The sequence below is a fragment of the Polyodon spathula genome, chromosome 4, assembly GCF_017654505.1.
Source record: "Polyodon spathula isolate WHYD16114869_AA chromosome 4, ASM1765450v1, whole genome shotgun sequence".
Classification (NCBI taxonomy): Eukaryota; Metazoa; Chordata; class Actinopteri; order Acipenseriformes; family Polyodontidae; genus Polyodon; species Polyodon spathula.
The window spans coordinates 20,699,095-20,723,135 of NC_054537.1; the positions used below are offsets into that span (position 1 = coordinate 20,699,095).

General features: G+C 35.3%; 1 protein-coding gene across 4 annotated transcripts in view; it reads right to left on the minus strand.

Moving 5' to 3' along the window:
- The window catches only part of LOC121314304 (pituitary adenylate cyclase-activating polypeptide type I receptor-like), a 57,504-nt gene that overhangs the window by 19,432 nt on the left and 14,031 nt on the right, over positions 1 to 24,041 (minus strand). For all 4 annotated transcript variants that reach the window (XM_041247414.1, XM_041247413.1, XM_041247412.1 and 1 more), the window contains exons 3-7: positions 17,285 to 17,381; positions 5,509 to 5,616; positions 3,495 to 3,598; positions 2,788 to 2,885; positions 517 to 646 (exon numbers count right to left, since the gene is read on the minus strand). In XM_041247414.1, coding sequence (XP_041103348.1) covers positions 517 to 646; positions 2,788 to 2,885; positions 3,495 to 3,598; positions 5,509 to 5,616; positions 17,285 to 17,381 — 537 coding nt within the window. The remainder of the gene's footprint in view (positions 1 to 516; positions 647 to 2,787; positions 2,886 to 3,494; positions 3,599 to 5,508; positions 5,617 to 17,284; positions 17,382 to 24,041) is intronic.

The window sequence follows — 24,041 nt, forward strand, 5'->3', positions numbered from 1 at the left end:
ATATTAATTTGTTTGTGATGTCATTTAATTAGTTCATTATGTAATTATCTACTATTACTTACTATTTAAACCTCTAGGCATCATGGTATTGAGTCTATGCATCCATTTATTTTCCTTTATGCTTTTGTATTGCACATTATCTAATTACATTTCTTCTAAGCTACAAATTGTTGGTCATTCATGTTATGTACATTTCTTTAAAGTGTTGAACTGCTGTTTAATTTACTGTTTTTATTTCTTATGCTTGATAGGTGGTTCTGTATTCTTTTATATAATGTTGTACCTGTCCCTCCTACATATCTTATTTTGTTATTTTCAGTTGGCTCTGGGGGAAGTATTGCTGTTTTTTACTCTCCCACAGAAGCACCGACTTACAAGAGGGGTAAGGCTGTTCTCATTATTTGCTACCAATCCTTAAGGCCATTTTATTAAAAAAATTAAAAAATAAATAAGTTATGGTTAAGAACACAGTAACACAGTCAAATGTTGCTGTACATTTGGATCATGTTTACTTACTGTTGATACACAGTGATTATTCTCCTCTTCAGCATAGAGGACTCCATCTTTAATGAAAACTGATATGGCTCGTAAAATAAATGACACAAAAAGGTTCATGTGAATGAAATTCCTGGTGCAGTGAAGTTTTCTAAAAGAAGAACAAAACATCATATGGATTTCTAGGAATGCAAATATTTTGGTATATTTTTCAGTTCAACAAACATCAGATCCAGTTGTGGCTAAGAGGCTGTGGAGGCTAAGTGAACATGTAATTTTTGTAAAAGTAAAAAATAATCACAGCGTAATAACAGTACTGATCTGTGTTAACCAGTTGTCTCTTGTGGCTTCTAGTGCCTGTTTCATGCATCTTCAAACCATACGTAATCATATTGGCTAATGTCAGCAAAACTTGCAAAGAAAATGTACAAAATGAAATTTACTGGTTGCATAAGTATTCAGCCCCTTAAGTCAGTACTTGGTAGAAGCACCTTTTGCAGCAATTACTGCTATGAATCTTTTTGGATAGGTTACTACTAGCTTTGCACAGTAGGATGGTGACATTTTTGCCCATTCTTCACGGGAAAATTGCTCCAGATCTGATAAGTTTGTTGGGGATCATTGATGGACTGCAATCATCAAGTCTCGCTATAAATTTTGGAGTGGGCCACTCAAGAACATTAATTTTCTTCTTGTTCAACCACTCCAGTGTGGCTTTGGCTTTGTGCTTTGGGTCATTGTCCTGCTGAAATGTAAATTTTCTCCCCAGTTTCAGAATCTTGACTGACTCAAACAGGTCATAACATGATGCTGCCACCACCATGTTTGACAGTTGGGATGGTGTTGACTGGGTGATGTGCAGTGTTGGGTTTGAGCCTGACGCAACGCTTAGAATTTAGACCGAAAAGCTCAATTTTTGTTTCGTCTGACCAAAAAACCTTTTTTCCACATGTCTACATGCTTTTTTGCAAACTCCATACATGCTTTAAGATGAAGCTTTTTGAATTATGGCTCCTTTCTTGCCACCTGTCCATACAGGCCAGCTTTGTGTAGGGACTGGCTTCCCCACTCCCATCTCAGACACAGAACTTTGCAGATCTATCAATGTCATTGTTGGCTTCAGTTTGGGACGGTGACCTGATCTGGGTAGTGTCTGGGTTGTATGATGCATCTTTCACTTCTTAATGATGGACTTCACTGTGCTGAGAGGGATAATCAGTGCCTTTGAAATTTTCTTGTACCCTTTTCCTGCTCTGTGCCTCTCTACCACTTTATACCTTACTTGTTCTGAAAGCTCCTTGGTCTTCATGGTTCCTTTGATGAATCACTATGCGAGCTGCAGCTTGAAAGTCTTTATATACCTGAGGGAAATTATCTACAAGTTAAACCACTTTGAGTACACACAAGCTGAAACCATTTCACTAATTTTGTGACCTTTCAAACAAATCATTTGCACCTGAGCTGATTTAGGGCAGCAATAACAAAGGGGTTGAATACTTATGCAACTGAGATTAATCTGTTTTTCTCTGTAAATCTTACTTATTTATATTCTATATGCATGTTTTTGCTCGATCAATGTGGAGTAGTTTGTGTAGATTCTACATGTAAAATCTAATTTGAAAGTGTGGAGTACGCTCCGGTACCAACAAAATGTGAAAACTCTGCAGGGGGTGAATAATTCTGCAAAGCACTGTACAAGCAGGTTTTTGTTATTTAGCCTTCCTGCTTATTAAAGTCAGACGCCACTACTAATCAGATCCCAAGCAATCATATCATTGAAATAGGATACAATTACTTTGAAGATATCTTTAAAGATGTTACTGTAGTAATTTGTACCATTATCAATTTAAAAAAATTATAGTTTAGTATAAATTAATGTAAGGGGGCTTGATTATGAGTTCAGGAGCAGCTTTTCAGTTATCGTTGCCTATCATAGCCATATGTAATGTTGGCTAGATCACCCAAAGTGTCTTTACATTAGAAGTGCCAGCATCATCCAATGCACAGGAGTGTACTGCAAGAACAAATAAGTGAAACTCGGTGCATAGGCTCTTAATTCTGTAAAAACACTTTGGCTGATATAGATCCTAGTTTACATATTACAAATATATTAGAAATACATTAAATGAACATTTGTTATGGTGGGGATACTCTAATTGTTAACTCCTTAAAAACACAGTGAACGGATATCTTATAGATTTCTGGTCAAGCCTTACAAAAAAATAAATAAAAAAATGGTAGCAATCCTACCACCAGGCGTTGAAATACCCCCTATATTTATATATTACTCACCTGAAACGACACAGAATCGCCATTGCAGTCGTGAGAGAGATTAGGGATGTGCTATATCCAACTGTATACAGAGCCTTCACTGACACAAAATACAGATCCTTTAAATAAACAAAAGGAACGTGTAGTTCAAATGATTTCTACATTTCTCAAGAACAAGTATACCATCTGTAATTTGTAATGTAATGGTAAGCCATGACTTATTTCATTAAGGTCAAAATATGCTATAACCACACTTCCATATACACTTATTTCATGTTTCCTTTTACTGTTAAATTTAATTAATTTTTTTGTTGCATGTTCCTTAAACTGTGACACAGTACAGTACTTAAATGAAGGGGCATTTTTAACACAACTTGTTTAAAAAGTAAAAACACAAGCCCATTGATCACACCTTTAGAGTTATTCAAAGACGTTTCATATGCATTAACACGTTTTGATTTTCTCCCTCTGCATTTTGAAAACTAGCCACACTAGAGATGAAATTGAAATAAACTATTTTTCCCTGTCTAAATTATACAGAACATATTTAAAACCCCCAGAATCTCTTCATGGACACATTCAGAAAACTAATAGGCTGTATGCAGGAAGAGAGAGAAACTGTTTTAATCAAGTGAAGTACTGGAGATGAAAATAGGCATATCTAACAATGATTGACAAAAGAGTTATTGCCATCATTTAGTGTGATTCATTTAGAAGTGCGTGTTTACCTCATGAATGGTTTCATTCTCATTAAAACCACACGCATCATAATAATGTGGGAAAGGTTCTGACCAGCCATATTCAGAGCAGTTCCTGCTGATATGTACAAAGTCTGCAATAGAAACACAGGTAAATTAGGTAAATGTAACCTGAATTAGATTTAACCTTTATATTTAATACTGGGCTCTGCAATAATTAAATAAATAAATAAAAATTATTTTGAAATTAACTAATCCCAAATATTTTGGTTATATAATAAATACATTTTTACCTTTGGTTTATAACTGCAAAGTGAAGTCATTTTAAGTATGGCCTGGATGAAGGCATGACTCACAAATGAATACTATTGGTTATTGCTATTCTTAGCTACATTTAACCATTAAACACATTGAAAGACACTATGCTTCCAAGGGAGAGAATTGCAATAAACATGTCTTGCTAGTATTAGTTATCCACTTGGGTATAGAACTGAGGGGGAAACAAGCAAAAGTTGTGTTAGGCTCTATGCATTTAAAAAATAAAATACATTGTGGCCATGTTTTAAATAATGTAACCCCCTTGTATCATTAGCTCAAAATAAACACACACTGAAAAGGGGTTTGATATTATCTGAATGGCAAAGATCATATATTACTGGGTGCAGATCCTTAAATAGTTCTAAATATGACTCAAAATGCTCCTGCATAACGTGACGAAGTAACCTAAAAAAGGCAGCTGGAGAATAATAATTAGTGTACGTTTGATATAGTAATGGGAAGATAATGTGCCATACAATATTTAAATGATCTAATCTACAGAAATCTGAATATTGTACTTTTACTGACAAAAAATGAAATAAAATTGCGCAAGTTGGTTTTTGACCATGGTTAACAAATATTAATACATAAAGACATTTTGCTGCAATTTTGCCTACCTTAGGATATTGTCTTATGATTGTGTTATAGATATAGATTATACAGCATGTGTTGAAGTTCATTGAATATTCTTTTTTTTATTCAAACTCCATAGCTATAACTACCTGCACAGATTACAATTCAAAGATATAATGTAGGTTTGGTATACTTTCTTTTCCACATATTGTACTTATATTAACAGGATACTACTGAACGTACATGTGCTGTGCTTATTTCACAGGATGTACAGATATTTTAAATTGCTACGATCATTCTGTAAATACCTTCACTTTCTATTTAAATATTCCTTTTAGCTACCATGCTGTGAATATATTGTAGAATGCAAAGAATCTTGGTTACTATATCTTCCAAAACAAACAAAAACAAAACAAACAAATCATAATGCATAAGATGCAGAAGTAAAGTTTATCTCAAACGTATTATAATAAGCTCTCAGTTTAAAATGTATTAGAAAACAATTGAGTGCAAACAGCCAATCAGCTTCCAGATCTAGCAGGCTTCTATTTTGCGTAGATGCCTGCTGCAACATTGAAATGTTTAACGGTGAATTACATTTTTAAAATAATCTGCGCATAAATACCGGCTTTCCCCTTAACATTCTAATCTACAACTAATCTAATAACATAAAAAGCTACTTAAACATACTTTCTGACGCTAGTCTAAAACAAGGGAAATCATGTCTGTGCCAGGACACAGTAATGGGGACTCAGTTTTCAGCTACTGGACAGCAAATCAACAGGAAAGACATGATTGGTCCACAATTCTGTCATCGGCTGGATCCAAACAACACCCTCCCTCAAAACCAGCCAGTCAAACTGCCAACCCTGTTTCAGTTCTTTCCGCACCAGCCAATCCATTCCCTGCTTGCTTGAATGACGCCCCGCCTCCAACAACAAGTTTCCAGTCAGACTCAATACTACACGGGCTTTTCAACAATTGTACATGTCCAGATAAATTATTCTGAGAGTAAGACCCCAATAAATAAATGTTAGCAAAAATAATTAGATAATAATAATAATAGAGCCCTCTCAATGCGCGCTCTACCGTGTGGTAGATGATCTTGACTTTCGCTAGCGCCCTTGATAGGCTCTATTGCTTAATTACTTACCATCTTCAGAACCTACAATTCCAAAGAACTCTGGACAAGGGACTTCAACAACTTCCCCAATCTTAGCAGGCTTCCAACAGGTGATGTTATCCCACATCCCAGGACATCCTATGCAGGTAGCAAACCAAAAAAGAGAAACATTTGCTCGCTGTCAGTAGGGGTTAACATTGCTGTGTTTTATTTTAATTTGGGTTAAACAAACTGGAGTGATTAGTACTAGTAGAAAAGATACTGAAAGCAACATTTTGGAGTTTCGTATTACCAATACACATTCTGCTGCCAATAACAACCCCCTCAAAAGACATAACATCAGGGCTGAAGAAAGATAAATATTTATACTTTATTGGCATTAAGTTTAGAGAAAGATAAACAAGTATTTATATCAGGCATTTATTTTGTGCAGCCTACTGGCAACAGTGCAATTGGCTTCCTTAGTAAAAATCCTACTGGTAATAACACATGGCCTAAAAAAAAAAAAAAAAAAAAAAAAAAAAAAAAAAGCTTTAGTAATACAAACCTGAAGCTTAACCGTCAAACCTGACTCTTAACGTACTTATTTTAATCCAGGTTCCCTTAAACTATTAAATTGTGACATTTGTTTCAAACAGACTCCTGCTTATTTGTTGAGAGCAGAGATCTAATTTATTATAGCATTTTTGGGGAAAGGTGGTTAAACGGTTAAAACTTTGTCTGGTAAAAACACTTAAATCATAATCTTAACAATAACATTTAAAATGTTTATCTTTCAGGAATACTACCAGTCACTCCCACGTCTGAACAGCAGAGGGCAGTTTTAAATCAAGGCTACCTTGATCGTAAATAGGCCATGCTGCGAATTTCTGAGAAACAAAATAACTAAAAATGAATAATATTAAACAAAGCCATTAGTTAGGTATTCTGATATCCTGTGGGCATGTTAAATTTGGTATGTCTACAGGGTCCTTCTTTTTAAATTTGTAACTATTCGAAGTCTGCATTATTTTAGTTATCGATCCTTTTAGTCCTCTATATTCAATGTCAGATTTTATATATATATATATCCAGATTTTATATATATATATATATATATATATATATATATATATATATATATATATATATATATATATATATATATATATATATATATTTCCCCAATGCTTCCACTGAACTGTTCTGCTGGTGATTTACAATTTATTTACCATCTAATCTATTGTAATGAAACATTTGGCAGTGACAGCAATTGCATGGTCAAGACCAATTCAGAAGATTCAAGGCTCTATCCCAAATGATTTTATTTAGCAGTGTGCATGAGCTGCATTAGAAACAGACTGCTGTTGCAGCATCTGCTGTTATTTACAGTTTCTGAATCCTCAGCATGTACACTCTTTAACAGGTGCTTTAACAGGTGGATCATCAACTCTAAAGTGTTGCACGCTGGCCATAAAAGTATAGGATACAAATACCAAATCAAAGGTACGGAGCTAGAACTGGCACAGTATGGAGAAGAAAAAAAATTGGTCTTGTACTGGACTTATCACTGTCAGTACCCAGGCAATGCGAGGAGACAATTTAAAATAGAATGCTTGGTTATATACTGTAGTAAAAACTGTAGAGTATTGTTGTTGTGTCAAGACATTATTAGATACAGGTCCTAATAAAGTGGCTAGGCAGTGTTTACTTCAAAAATAGTTCAAGCTGCAGTGTCTTACAATCATGTTATATTGTATTCCTTTTTGTTTTTCTACTACAATTTTGCATATTTTAGATCGTAGCTTTCTGAAGTCTATGGTTGCATGTTGTGCTACTGCAGATGTGCAAGTAAGCAAGGTACTGCAGTGAACAAAAAGTAGCTGGACCAGCGGCATTCAAACAAGCTAGTCTTTTGCTTACTGAATCGGGAACAGCTGAGCTTGAGCAAGGTCCAGATAAGCAAATTGAATGCAACAAACCCAATAATCAGCAAAGAGGAAACAAGAAAGACCGCTAAGCAGTCTGTAACGGATAGAAGCTGAAATCCTCTGAAGCATTCCAAAGCTTTGGAATTAAGTCACTGCCCCATTATAAAACTATCATGGCCTTTCAAAGAGTACTTTGGTAGCTGACTGACTAGAGTACTAAAAATATGATCATCAAAAAACAAAAAAGCTTTTTAAGTGACATTTCTTATATAAAGGGATTATATATAAATATTTCTTCTCCCCATGCACCTCTAAAATGAGCAGTTACAGTAAGTCCTTGCTTACAGTGTCGTCAGTCAGTAGGAATAATCATGTGCCCAGCTAACAGAATAATAGGTACTTTAAGTACTTATCAGTGGAATACAAATAAAACAGGTAAATGTTTAATTCAAGCCCAGAATAGTAATCACAGATATTATTGGGGAAATTGGTTAAAATGTAACATAACAAAGCAGACGTTTTGTATCAATTTCACTTGCAATGAATCATGATTGGGAATATACAGTTACCATACGTACTAGTTGAAATTTAGATTAATGCAACTGATGACTTCGAGTTCTCTGTTCTAGGTCGCCCTTTATCTGCAACTGTTATTAAACTGGTTTGACTTTGATTGAAGTGATGAGAAAGGAGTAGATGTTAGAAGAACAAATTTGGATTTATGTAAACAGTGGGGAGACTATGGAGGCTAATTTTGCTAACACATATTGGGACTATTTGTTTAAAGCATCTGTAGTGCTGTGTTTACTTACTTCACTGTGCATATGCATAATGATTTGCTATCTAAAATGCTTAATTCAAGGATATTACAAAGCTATGACAATACTGAGAAGACGACAGATGTATGAACGATCACAATGGTTAGAAAGTAGGTTATATTCTGAAGACGGGTAAACTGGTATTTACAGACCAGACAACCTAAGATAGGAATAGAACGCTATCCGTGGGTGAATTTATGTGGAAAACTTCTTTGTTAGGTTTTAAAAGTTTTCAGGGGGGACTGTAAGATTATTTTATACTGTAATAAATGGTTTATATAAAAACCCATTAGAGTGGAGGATCTTTGTATTAGTTTCTGTATTTTCTTATTCTTGTGAGTCAGGGGTGAGTGCAGTTTTGACAATGTCTATTCTGAGCTTACTGTCAGGGGCATGGGATAAGCAGAGACAGAACTGCACAGAATCTCACAGTAACCTATAATTCTGGTGAAAACTTTTATAACGCTGATGAAAACATTTTTTTTTTTCGTGCAAGGACAAAAACAACTAGAGTCATGTCGTCCTGTCTTCCATTCTCATGCTATATTATCTGCTTCTTATCTGCATATTATTATCTGCTTAATAATAGCATATACATGGAAATTGTTTGTATTTGAAATGCTGCGCATATCTTGTGCTTGAGGGATGAAACGCTTATGTAAAGGATGACACAACCCCGTGTCCAGTGCTTAGGTGTACTGAGACCAGAACTAGCTACTCTGTTTGGATTATATTACTGCAATAAACTACACCTTATTTTTACTAGTTTTGCATGTTAGTGGTGTGTGTTTTTCTTATAGCAGTTACAGTAAGTCATTGCTTAACTTGTCCTCCTGTGCAGCAGGGAGTATATAGCACTGGTGAAGGATTCATTGTCATTGCTATTCAGATCAAGTAGTGTGTGTTCTTCCCAAGGACTAGTTCAGTCATTGTAGATAGCATGTCAGCTTTTCTCTTGCCATGAATAGAATAGCAAACAGAAGGTAAATCATTCCATCGCTGACTGAATTCTACCTAAAACACTGCAACAAAGCATTCATCAGTATTGTACATTCTTCCAATGTGTTACGTTGTCTGCCTTTGTTTGAGTTGAAATAAAAAAATAATAATAACAAAGCCAGGTAAATGAATTATAAAAAAAGGATGTCAAGTTCCCTTAGAAACAGTAAATAGAAAAATATGTAATATGTCAAGAAATTCCTTTTGGTCCATGATTACCTGACTGTAATACCCTACATATTATTTTGTAGTATGATACTTTGACAAGGAATGACATTGATGGCTGTCTATAGAAAGGCTAACAATGCAAACTCCTTATCATCAAAGGGTTAGATCATTTTCATTTTATCTTCTGGTTTATTACATTTGGTAACAGCTAGCATGTGAGCCCCATTGCTATTCAGTCAGACTTCTTAACGAGCAGGGATATGCCAAAAACCAAAACTGTCAAAAAAGAAAGGCGGTCTATGTTGTAATAATTACTTAAACTTATCAAATTCTCTGACAAAATCGACATGAATCCATTGTAGACATAAGGACTGTTTTCAAAGGATTATTTTTTCCTTAAAATTACTCCTGTGATTTACCTATAATATTTTGCATGTTAATTTTGCTTGTATTTTCAGTGCTCTTATGTGACCTTTGAAAGATACATTTCCTCTCTGCATCTGTTACTTACATATGGTTGAAAATATGCATCTCAGAAATCTGTTTAAAATGAGAAATTCCTAGTATTGTGTTTAGTCCTTATGTCATTTATTAGATGCATTTTTGCTCCAGATCAGACCTGGAGATAACAATGGATGCACAGCATTACAAAGCCTAAGATGCTTTGGTTTTCCAAAACAAATGATGTGCAATTTGTTTTATAAACGTATAGGTATGAAATGACTACTGCTACAATTTTAGTTATATGGTTAAACATATAGGTATACATATACAAGTTCCAGTATCACAGTGTCAAACTTTTTTTTTTCATTTACAGCCGCATTTAATAAATATATACCATTGCTAAGCAGTAGGCTGTAATTAGTAAATAGTTCAAATATTTTCCAAATGTTATTCCTTCCAAAGTTTCATTTAAGACCACACCGTGTGTTATTTTGCTAGTAATCACAATCACAGTCACAATCCCTGAAGTCATCACCTTAATGCGGTACGCGATGTGTCAGTCATGGATTGGAGGAGACATGATTGAACTAGCTGTTGCAGGGGGCATGACTAAGGGTATAACAGGAGATGTGACGATGTAATCTGTTCCTTAGTTATGGTTACTGAAAAGACCCATTTGGGAAACAGAAGTAATTAATTACCATGAGTGTTAAGTGATTTGTTTGTTTCTAACTGTCTGTGCTTGTCATTATAGAAGGCTAACCTCCGGGAGCTGTATACACATCGTTGTGTAGAGCCAGGTATTACTATTTGTCAACAAATAAAGAGCTGCTTTTTCACCATGAACTACATTCCTGAGCACCGCATCACCACTGCACCTGTGCACTACAAACCACTTTGCCACACTTATAAAATGTCTGTGAAAAAATCACTTGACAGCCAATACGCTAGGAAAGTATTGATGTCACTTCCTTCTTTACTGACCTGTTGCCAAGGTGACAGTTCTAAACATCTCAATGCCCTCCTTCTATCTATCTTTGGGGAATGTAAAATAAGGGTACGTTTCTAGCAGAGTATTGTGATTACAATCTGGGGAGAAGCACTGTATCATTTATTGCAGATATTTTAAAATATGTTCTATGATAATCAACCTTGAAAACTAACCATGTGAAAAATTTGGTTGAAAATCGAAGGTGTATGGTGGCTGACAGCTAATGTATAGAATCATCATATAGAGTTGATCCTGTGGTGATGTGATACTTTCTTCACCTATACACTTCGGTAGGGATGGGGTGTGAGAAAGCTGCCATTTTATAAACACTACAACACGAACAACACCCCTAGGCATGTTGAAATTGGCAAATAATTATCTATACTTAAACGCTCTGTTTCTTATCCTATCTAGAGAGCAATATTAGGTTCCTCCACAGAGCAAAGGATACCATGCATGAGCGAGGTTAGGAATCCAGATGTGTTTCATCACCATAAATACAGGTCTGCATATACTAAGAAGGAATAAATAAAAGTAAGCAAATCTAATCTGTAAATTGGCAAACATCCCTAGAATTCAGAGAGAAAATGCTGCCTAGTATGCTCTAATAACATGTAATTTTGCAGTCATATCTCAATGAATTATATTATTTCACACTTTATAAAAACAACAGTAATGGAACCATGATTACTATTCACGAGACTCAAACTTTTCATTATCTGGTCTATTAACAGACAGCAAAACAAGAATACTCCATGAATCTTGAATAACACACAAGCCCTCAAAGCCATATTTACAGCCATCCTCACAAGTATTAATAAACACGGTACTCTATGGACGTCAGTTTTTATATTATGCATATTTATTATTTTTCAGAATATTTTTACCCATTTTCATGGTTGGGTAGTTTGGACTTGTTTGATGCTCAAGACTGAGTTGCACCAATGATGCGCAAGAAACTGCCTTTGCAGGCATGCATCACATAGCTGCTCTGTAGCCAAGTAGCAGTGAGGATTTTTGAGTGGGATTGGACAGGGATCAGAGAAGAGATGCTTCAGCGTAGTACCAGAGTCTGTCACACTCAGTGAAGAAAAGCGCCCAAGAATTTTTTTTTTTTAATGGATGGGAAGATTCTAACAATATTAGTATGTTTAAACAAAATCTGACTATATTAGAGTACATTTCTCATGAAGCTGCCTGTGAACCGTCTATGTAGAAATTACCATAATTACATTTTGATGGTCATTTATCAATTAGATAGTGTTTGCAAAAGGTTGTAGACGTGACTCAATTTGTATGTCTATCTCCCTGCAGGACTGAGACTCTTCTGAGCCCCTCACCATTGATTTAGCATCAATTCCACATATGGGAGACCACACTTTGAAACATATTCATTCATTGAACGACATGCGTGACGGTACAAATAGTGGACGAAGCAACATAATCTGTTCCTTGCTATGGTTATGCTGAAACCGGAAGTACCTGTATTGTTGTTATAAAGAAATGTGAGTGTTTTGTTTGTTTTGTCTGTCTGCATTCATTATTCATCAGACTAGACAGGGAGCTATTGCCCATGGCCAGCACTAAAACTGGACAACACTGCACTACTTGTTCACCATTGTTGCACGTAATAAATTGTACCCCATCACAAGCACTACAGCACTCACTCTGGACTTGGGACCGTGTTTTGTGTCTGCTTGTGTTTGCTATTGTGCATATTATTTACAGGACTGCAATTCTTTATCATTACTGTGCAATACACATTGCTGTGGATTGCAAGCTCCTTGTTATAAACAAACCACTTCACACGTACTTTGTTGTCTGTTTGTTTCATTGGATTACTGCATCTGCACAGCATCTGCACTACACCTGCACATTACTACATTCGTTTAGAGGAGCTTCACCTTGCATATGCTTTACAGTGAATATTTTTTTTTTTTTTGTATTGAACAAAGTGGTCAAAGAACTTAGCACTAAAGGTTTAAAGGGGATACATCTGGCAGCTAGAGATTTAACATACCTACTGTATTTATAATTCTATAATTTATAAGATTTCATTTAGTAAGCACAGATCTAATAACTTAAGGGTCTTTACTTTGAATGAAAATGTGTCAAAGAGTAAGTGGCTTCAAATGACATGTTCTTTGGATTTTTCCTTTTTTTTTTAAATGTCACCACACACATGTCACCTTTTTTTTTTTTTCACGGTTGAAATCAACCAATGTATGTGTAATATGTAGTTCCCTGTGAAAATTCCAATTTCTGATAGACTAGTGTAAATATACATATTTTCTATTACATAAGTACAACAAGCGTTTGCCATCTAGGAACCTGGCTTTAATCTGGTTCAGTTTGCATCCACTAAATGATTCAACACATTGTACAGAGCTGCACAGTTAATTTAAAATATCCTCAACAAAAAAAGATACCAGCTGCATCCAAGATTGAAAATATTTGTGCTAAAGCTTGTTCTGTCCAGTTCAAGGAGACATTTCATGTGTATGTTATTTTTAAATGTATTTATGATATTACTTTGTTTGATAATTCACAAATGGTGAAAGCAGAATGTCTTTAAAAAATGAAACATTCTACAATTGAACATTTACTGTTTATCAGGTAAGCATTTAAATATTTAGGAACACTGACTGTATAATAACTCAGTTTTGAATATGTAAATGCTATTTTTCTATTTTATTACATATTAAGGTTAATCATGAAATATCTATTTTTTAGATCATGAAATGCAGTGGAATAAGTAATTTTTACCATGAAAAAAATACAACCCTAACCAATGTTTTTATAATATATAATAATTCTGCGTGTTCCTTTTTGATACAACTCAAATCGTGTATTTCATTTTTTTGATTAGTCTATGTAATGTGATGCAACTGAGTTCAGGAGTTGCTTTTCAGTTTTAGTTACCTTTCTTAGTCAAATGTATCATTGGCTAGAAGAGACAATGTGTATTTCTAGATATAAGAGCAAGTACCATATCTATATGTTTACCATGTGTAACAGGGCGATCATGTTGCTGGTTCTTAGGTACATGTGTGCTTTTAAGCTGGGATGCACAACAGGAGATGTGTTGCTAAGGAACTAATTGGGCAGCTGAGCGGAGCTCAAAAGGTGTCTACACCACAGCTCGAGGTGACCGCACTGCCATGCTACAAAAACAGGTGTTTACATCGAGGAGGAGAGCGCCTGCTCCATGGAGACAACTACTACATGACACCCTTCCACTCCAAGACGGTGCTCGTGAAGGCATTGCCCAGCTGAGGCTGTCTGAAGAGGCCAGAGTCACTGTGAGGATGCTAGGACTCCTGGGAGCCCAGAAGTTGGTCAGTTTAGGGAATGTTGATCCCAAACAGTGTAGAGAGGGTTTGCGTAGTGTAGTTGGTTCCTGGAGCGGGATGTTCCTTTTAGTGCAACTAGCCCTCGACATTTGTGTGGTAAACTTTTATTTTTAGCTTTGCTTTGTTTTGTTTTCTTTATTAAACTGGAAATGAGTAACACTTCCATTGCTAATAATTCTTCGTGTAAGTCCAAATTAGCAACCATTATGGTAAGGTAAGGGTATACAATCACAGTCCTGGAGGTCAATTCCACTCCAGGTTTAACAGTTAAAATTATAGGATGAAATAGAGGGTCTCGATGGAGGTTTAATTAAACAATTTAGAAGAGGGTTGGAACAACTTTGGCCATGCCTGTGTTAAAGTAACCAGTGGGCTATATTAAGGTAACATGTTTGGGACCAAGTTAGGGATTTAAAGCAAAAAAAAATTAAAAAAATGTATTCCATCTTGTACCAGCTTTTCTAATTCTCATATTTGTATTATATTGTATTGCCTATGTAAATAACTAGCCAGACTTACCTAGACATTAGTGCATAATTAGCACATCCTTATCCTCTTACATGACTATTAAGCTCTGCAATGCATCAATCAGGAGTGGAGTCCACACTCCAAAATAATATACCTGTAACCATTGCAACATTTGAAGACCGAAAACAATATCTAGTCTAAACGATTATCATTGAACGTATTTAAGCTATATAACTCTCATAACAAGGCTTTACCGTCTCTTGCAGTTAAAAGGTTATATTTTGTTTTGTTATAAAAAGGTTACACATTAATTATTTTATATAATATGGTCATTTAAAATGATATATGAAAAGCGTAAACAACGTATGTGCTATTTTTAAAATGATCTTAAAGAGGTTTCTATGTTTTAACAAAACTTCCCAATTTCCCTCCCTATCACCGTGCAGAAACTAATTTCAGAACAGATGAAAACAAATTCATGTCCTTCGTTAAACACTGCAGTGATTTATAAATTAAAAATAAAACCTTGGTGCTCAGTCCAAACTGCTTCACACTCATAACACTGTTTCATAGCTTGCTCCTCATTTTATACCTCCCTCAACTAGTTGTTAATGGACTAAATTGACTATTTTTCTCCTTGTTTCAGACTGAAAATGAAACCTCAGCAACAGGTGCACTAAAATAAGGAAATACATATGAGCAGGTGGCAATGGTGCAAGTGATTGCTCTATGTTAAAGACGTTTGAAAATAGCATTTTGGAGAAAAGTTCAGAAAGTGGGGCAGTACAAAATTAGGGAACAAGCAAAACAAAACAAGTTTGCACCAGTGGGAATATAATCAATAACTAATAAACATATTCAACCCAGGGTTTGTTATTAATCATTTTCTGCACTGTTGAATTTGTGGATAGGTATTGTATACACATTTTCTCTTATGTTTGAACGATCATGAGTGAATTAATAAAGATTTTATTTGGACTTCATCTTTTAATTTTCCACCACCCCATGGCATTACTGAGGCATTTTCAAGGCATTGTTGAGGCAAACATTCTGATTTTAATTACATGAAATTGGTTCAGAAACAAACAAACATTGGCAACTTGTTAATTTAGCTGATTATCAACTGACATGTGGTGTGAAGGAGGTCTTCTGTCCTCCTCTTTCTCTGGCAAGACTTGCATAATTTCAGAGTGACTTCTTCTAGCACAAAAATGACCCGAGTAGTCACTGGTTCGGTGGCAATTGGTGCCTGCTGATGAACACTGATGATAAGAAGCCAATCTTATGACTGCATGTGTGCTTGTGTCAGTTTGGTGTTTTGTGACAGTGTGCAGTGCTGTTCTGTCCATCTTGTTTACATTCATGAGTTTTTATGTAATCTTTTGTTTTGGACCTTGTGCCGTTTTGTTAAGTGTGTTTTTGTTACTGTTTTGTCTGTTTTTATTTTGTGTTTATTTAAATTAAAGAGAGTATTAAACTTTTTGTGTCTGAGTCTCTCTCCCTGGAAATACCATCTTGGCTAGGAGGCTACCGCACCACAGGACAGTAAAGTTGCCATTAAAATCTTTCCAAGAACAGCAGATGCCTTGGACAAATTCCAATACTGCTTAACACAATTTGTACCGATAAAATTTCCTGTGCTTCAAGTTGACATCATTTGAAGTTTCTAATGCTGCAGATGCCATCTTTTTATTCTGATATGTGCATCCAACTTTGACCTTGGACAGAGTATGATAGTTCTATCTAAGGCAGAATCTCTGCCACTTTCTTCAGTTAACTCAGCATAACAATGTATTAAAATCACGTGCCATATCTTTTACAAGATGCCTTATAGAAGATCATCCTTTTTAAAATCCAAAAAGAAAACAAAATAAAATAATAAGTTTACCACCTGCTGTTGGGATTAGTTAGAAAAACATTTTTTATTGCTTTATCGTAGCAATGAAAATGGTACATTAGTCATACTGTTAAATCACAGATATCAGACTAATGGCATACACCTTTTCTGTGGCGATGGGTGATCGTGATACACAGACGTTTTAGCAGTATTATTATTATTATTATTATTATTATTATTATTATTATTATTATTATTATTATTATTATTATTATTATCAATACAAATCTTAACTAAGTCAGGAAACCCACACATCCAACCACAATCATTATTTATACTCCTTTGCAATCTACTTCTGAAAATGACGTAGCAATTGTATTTTCTTTCTTTACGTCTCTCTTTTGCTCTCTCAGCTCCTCCACTCTGATCACCCACCTTGTTCAGCCAAAGCTGTGTGTTTTTATACACATGACTATCTCCAAATTAGCAATACGTTAATCAATCTGGAGACTTTTACTATGCGTGGTCGACAGACAATTTGTCAATAATTCGTTAGCTACCCACCACGCATTCTCACGAGATTTAGTCTGGCAGAGACGAGCTGCAAACACCGTGCTTGCCAAACCACATCAAACTATAACACCATGACAAATTTGCTTTAAATACATCAAACAATCCATTCTTTCAAATCATAACTATACATTTTTAGCAGGGCTCTGCCCAGCCTCATATTTACATGCAGGCTACATCCACAGTATGAATTGTCTTTCTCTGTCTCATCATGACCACAAAATATGGACAGGTAAATATAAACTTACCTATGGTCGGATCATCAAAACCATTTTCTTGTTGGATGTTCTCCAGGCAAAGTTCCTGGTCCCTTTTAATCATGCAATCAGAATGCATGGTGCTCACCTACAAATAAATATATGAAATAAGGTTAGCATATTAGATGTAGTCATATTAACCCATTTTGGAGACTTAGGGGTAGATGTACTAAAATGTTGTGCCTGACGCAATAATCGCAAACCAGTTGCAAACGAGTCGGAAGTCTTGGGTGAAATATGCTAAACAAGTGCAATGGTATTTGCGACTTTTTCGAGAATGCTTTGCAGCAGCAGTTTTTCTTTGCGGTTCAAACTTAGATGAATATCTAATTATGGGCATTCCTGCATAAATTAGCAAAAAGGGGACAGGGATAGTGCAAATGAGGGTTCGCAAATATTACAACAAGTTGTATGAAAAGTGCCGGCAATTGCGACACTTACAATTGCAACAATTTGTGAAGAACTTTTGAAAGCATGCGTGACAGGATGTCAAAGGGTTATTGAGACGCTGGCATGCACATTTATTAAACAAAATTAAATCAAAATTAAATAAAAAGGGTAAACAGAGCTGTTGTAGGGAGTTGCTGTGGAGAGGGAATGTACATGTAATTGGATATTCTAAACTGGGGAGAAAGTGGGGTAAAATAATTGGGTGAACATGGAAAGAAAATAGGAAGGTTGTTATTTTAATGATTTAAATAAGGATGGCATTAATATTTGCAGCTGTTTAGATCAGTTGAATACACCACTCTATATCTGTTGCATACAAATCCCAGCTTTTTGCATAATTACAGCAATGCCTTTTTGCCTGAGTTCCCGGGGACCAAATTACTATAATTTAGCCTTGCAAGAATAATAATTAAAAATGACAGAAAGTAAGAGTGGGAACAGTAGAAAATTATGTTACTGTGAAAATGTTCCCCGACAACATACCATTAAATACAAAAATGAAGATGTATACATAATTGGGGAATAGCCCAGCCAGACCCCTTGTTAAACTAATAACTTCAACTCGATAAAACTTCTTGTCAGATTTCTTTAGATCATTGAGCTTTCCTGATATTATTTTGACTTCGACTTTCTGAAGTCCATTGGTCTTGCCACAGATTCACTCAGTATGCAACAGCAATACAGTACCTGCTATGCAGGGAGAGGAAATACATTTTGGAAAACAAAACACTATACGAAAACAATACGAGACTTGTGAGAAAAAGTTTTATAATGTACAGGTTTTAAAACTTTTTTATGGGCCTGCTTCATCCAGCTCAATTTATTGTTAACATTGATCTGATATTTATCTTCATCCTTTCTATCAGCAGCAAATCAATATAAGTGTGTCTTGAACTGGGACTGTGACAGTACAAGTTTGAAATATTTACAGACTTCGCTCCAGCCAAGTAGCTCTGAAAGAGGAAATTACCTAATAAGCATGTAATGCAATGGTTCTATACTGGAGGTTGTAGGAAAAAAAGAAAAGATTTAAGCAGAACAGAGGGCTGTTAATTATACTATTAGACAAATATCTGAAACAGCTGAAACAATGTACACATGGCACAAGTTACATATAGACACATGATCACATGATTCTCATCTCCCATACAATGCAATGGCTGGTTGTTTCATTCAAGTCAAAGTAAATGAAACTCAAACAATATTTGGCTGTTACAGATTCTGTCCCTGGGGGGTGGGTGTAAAAGCTCTATAATGACTGTATATATTTTTAGCACCTATTGACATCAGACAATAGCATTAGGAAGGGGCACTATATCAAGTGACATTTTTGGCCCCTACTAATGTTGAGTTCAAAGGGTCAGAATTCCAAGGTTCTTGTAATATATCACACACATCTAAGATTTGAGTCATAACATATGATTGACATATAACTTGCTTACTCTCAGTATTGTTTCATTACAGTTGAATGATATATAGAGCTTAAAGCAGATATGTTCCAGTGGCAGGTCAGCAGATGATCAACAAGTAAATGCTTGAAAAGCAGCAACTAAGCGGTAGATTTTAGCACATTTGTCCCATTTTGCTTACAACATAATAGGCCATTTAACTACTGAGCAGAACCTTGTAGCACACCTCATATGTGTCACCACTTCTCACACACACTAGCCTGACTGCAGGCTCAAATTAATTCATTTGATTAATTGAATAAGTTTTTATTGGCCAACCAATCAGGGTGCTTCTTTCCTCCCTTCAAGGCACATTCTCAAGGTTGCATCGAAGGGGACAAGAAAAAAAAACTTTTTTCCTGCAGGGAGAAGCAATTTTAACACAATGACTGCCAAACCACCACCCAAACACAAAATTAACCCTTTACTGCCCTGGGTATGTCCTCAAACCTATTTAATGTATATTTTCTCAATGTCAAATGTATTGGGCACTTGATAGCAAATGCTTAGCACCAATGATGTGACAGGGGACACCTCATATAATATATACATAGAGGTCAGTAACATCTTTAATTGCTATTTTTGAAATAAATGTCTCACCTAGGGCCTCGGACCTCACAATGCACCCAGGTGTGAGGTAAGATATGTCTTACTGCTACAAAAGTCAGGATGTTCTTCACAAAAAAATTACAATTAAATGAACTTCAATGATGCAGCTTGAAGCCACATAAGTCAAGAAATGCTATACCACCCATAACTCACCTGCATCCAGGTTAGACTTTTAAAATAGACACTGATGTGATTGGCAGGGTAGCATTCAATGATAAGGGGAGCATTGAAAATGGAACAGGTAAGAACATTCATTTAAATACCTTAGCAACAGCACCTTTAAGAAGTAAACGTTCCACTAAACAAAAATAATTGGAGCAGTGAAAATCCATTTTCAATTTCATTTTCACTGCTTCCCTAATCATGTGGTGTTGAATGCTGTTAATATATTTTATAAAGGATGGTTTAAAATTAATTTTGCAACCTCATTAGCTTCAGTAACATTTCCATACCCCCCCACCCCCGTCCTCGGAAGGGATACTGTTTTTTGTAATGAACTTAAACACTACTTAAAAATGTAACATAAAAATTTAAGGCATTTGCTAAGTTGATGCTTTTATGTATAGTTCAATAAATTGCCACTGCAGTTGAAATGCATTTTGCAAGTGGCTGTTTAAGTGATAATAATGTTTACTGTTGTTGTTGTGGTAAACATAACTTGTAATGATGCCAGATGGTGTCAGGCAAAGATTTCTGACTGAAGTCCAGACTGCCAGAGCTGTTCAAATGCTGGAGTTTTGTGATACACAAAGACATGTAGCTGGTCAATTCAGTGTGACCCCTTCGGTTGTTTCCAGATTGTAGACAGGTTATCAAACCACTGGGTTGTAAATTAGACATCCTGGGCAAAGTTCAACATTCAACATTGTTGAATGTGACCATTTTTGAGGGGACTCACTTATGCTATAGAGAGACAACTGCATTGAAGGTTGCACAGATTTACAGTAGGAGACTATAGAGGTCATAGACTTACCAGCAAATAGTCCAGACCTTAATCCCATTGAACATCTTTGGGACCTTCTAGGATGTCATGGTCATTAGAGATGTAACCTCCACATCAATGTAAAGAATGCATCAACACCAGAGGAGCCCATACTCGCTGCTGAGACATTTATTTTTCAAACTACATGAAATATTTATCCCCACAGACCAAACCTATTGTCATTTTGATTTCCATGGGTCTTGTGTTTAGATGTATGTCAGTGATGTTTTGCACATAATACAATTACTGTATCTGTTAATTTCAATCTATAAAGAGTGCTCACTTGAAATACTCAGATTTGATTCTTGTTGCTCCTTTCATTTATTGAGTAGTGTATAATAGTAAAATTCACAAATATATATGTACGTAAGAATCTTACTAACAAGTAGTAACAATATTATAGTTCTGTTACATTAAACATGTAAAATATAAATATAGCTACTGCAGCTTTATTTGTGTAGCAATTGTTTAAAAATCAATCATGCTTGTCCATGGACTGCAGTAACCATATGTTCCTGGGCCCATAAAATGACCATGCAGTATTTTAACATAATTTAAATGTGACTGCAATGCAGTTTGTGTGCAGGCACTGCTAATTCAATCACTTGTTGCAGCAGCAATATTTGAAGAATAGACTAGGGTCAACCACTGTTGCCTGATTCCAACTAAACCTATATTCTGCAGGGGGAGAGAAGGAAGTTCTTTACTATAAATAGTGTTTTGAAAGCATGAGGCTTGTCGCTGCTTCCAAAAAAATAAAAACCACACACATATATATTTGAGCATTTTCCATGGATCATATTTGCAGCTGCACTTGTCATACAAATACATTGCGGACATATGTTGAAAGGATTAAGGAAAAGATGAGAAAGTAGCATCTATGTGTTTGATTTAATCAAAATGTAAGAAGATCAGGACATGTTATGGAAATCGACCACTACTTGATGATATAGGAGGTTAAGTGCTTCCAGACATTGCTAGTGTGACTCTAACAAGAATATACTGTAGAATATACTGTAGTAATATATATATATATATATATATATATATATATATATATATATATATATATATATATATATATATATATATTCTTCTGCAACATCTGATTTGGTTGTACAGTAATGGGATGTTGGTTCTTTGAAGCTGGCATTAAACCATATCCTTGTTGTTTGCTGTGATATAACTAGTTTTCTGTGCCCCTACTGCTCTGGCAGACATTTAGATGAAACATTAAATAGTAGGTCACAAACTGTTCAAGTTGTGTTGACCTCTGATAACATATCCTTGGGCTTTGTTGTAACTGGTTGATAGCTTAATCCATTGATCTGTACAATTTCCTCTTTCCTAAATAAATACTTTTATAGTCAGATATAGTTAATAATGAAACATCTTCATTGACTTTGCATTATAGCGGCTGTAGTTGCAGATACGGAAGTTCAAAATGTAACCAACAAGATAGCTATTGAAAACATCAGCAAATCTCAATGTACAGCAAACAGCAAATTGTGCTTAAAAAAAAAAAAAAAAAAAAAAAAAAACATTCCTTTGCAGTAGGAGAACACGTTTTGCTCCTGAATGCCAGGAATAGAACCAAGCAGGGTGGTAATTAGAGCCTGAGTACAAGGGCCCTTGCATAATTAAGTCCATCACTGGCAAAAAAGTTAATTTAATTAACAAATATTGTGACACTCTAAAGCAAACGTGCAGTATAAACCAACTAAAACCTTACACGAGCCCTGTAAAATATCAACCTGCCACAGTCAGCCAGAGTTCTTGAAGTAGAAATGTCTGGGGATGGGTCTAAAATGGGAGAGGATGCAGAGAATAATATGCCAGAAGATTCTAAGAAGGCTGTGGACACAGAAAGATCTGTAAATAAAAAACACCCAGAAACAGCAGAAAAGAGAGAAATGAATGGGGACGGAAGTCTACACTGGGAAGTCAGCTGCAGAGAGCCGATATATCACCTGCCGACAGGGCCAGTGTTCAGAGAATTTAAGCCTAGTGTTCTGAAAAACCTATTTTCAAAACAAACAAATCAGAACAAAATAAACTATTCACTCCAAAGTACAAGACTCAAAAATCAATCAAATTCTAACCACCATAGAAAATTAAGTCAGCAGAGACCGCTACCACTGCGTCTAGTACTATAACTGTATCTATTACAGTTTTGTCCTCCAGGTCTACTGAAAAAATTAGAGTATATTATAATTTGTATTGTACACAGGGGAAATGTTAGTGTTTCGACCCCCCTATTATCTTATAAAATACTAAACCTATTGGAAGAACATTTAAAGATTTAAAGAGACACACGGCCATCAATAACACTATGTAACACAATTTTTGTTCCTGGGTAGTAAGTGTTATTTCCTAATTGCTTATGCCTCAAAAGTATAGAAAATGGCTATTATTCCCCACAAACTTTGCTTTTGTGACCAAGACAGTGATATTTCAAAATATCACTATTTCCAATGGGAAAACGGGCAAATGTGTGTCTTTTCGTTCACATAAAGTCAGAAAAAAACAACATATGAATCCAAATTAACATGTATTTATACTAAAGTAATACAAAAATGACTACAAAAGATTTAGAAGTGAGTAGTTTTTCCAGATTTACAATTATACTGTAAATACAAAAGCAAAGTTTGTGGGGAATAATAGCCATTTTCTATACTTTTGAGGCATAAGCAATTAGGAAATAACACTTACTACCCAGGAACAAAAAAAAAAAAAAAATTGTTACACGGTGTAATCTTTATGGTATCTCAGTTTTGTGCTCACACATCCGATAGCTCAGGGTTCAATTGACACGTGACCACTGTGTTTACAATCTCTGACGAGAAATGCTTAAAATAATGTCCATACTAAAATTAAAGAGGAATTGTAAACAAAACAATGTTAAGGTTTGTTTTGTTACACTTTCGTACCTAAATATTCACTTGAATATTGCACCTGATTAATGTTTTCCTGAACATGGAGTGTACAGTGCCCTTATATCAATACGTTCATTCAACGGCTAAACACATCAAATAAAATACTGATAAATGGCTACTTTGGTCACCCTCCCTTTTACTTTTCCAATGGTGTATTGTGGTGATGGTTCTGAAAAAATAAAATCTGAATCATATGATCTGAAAATCAAAATCTGTATGGCCCAAAATATATTGTAAAAAAACAACAACCAAAAAAAGCAAACAAGCAAAGAACAGAATATGCAGATAACGCTGCTAATGCAAATAAGAGGTAAACCCAAGCC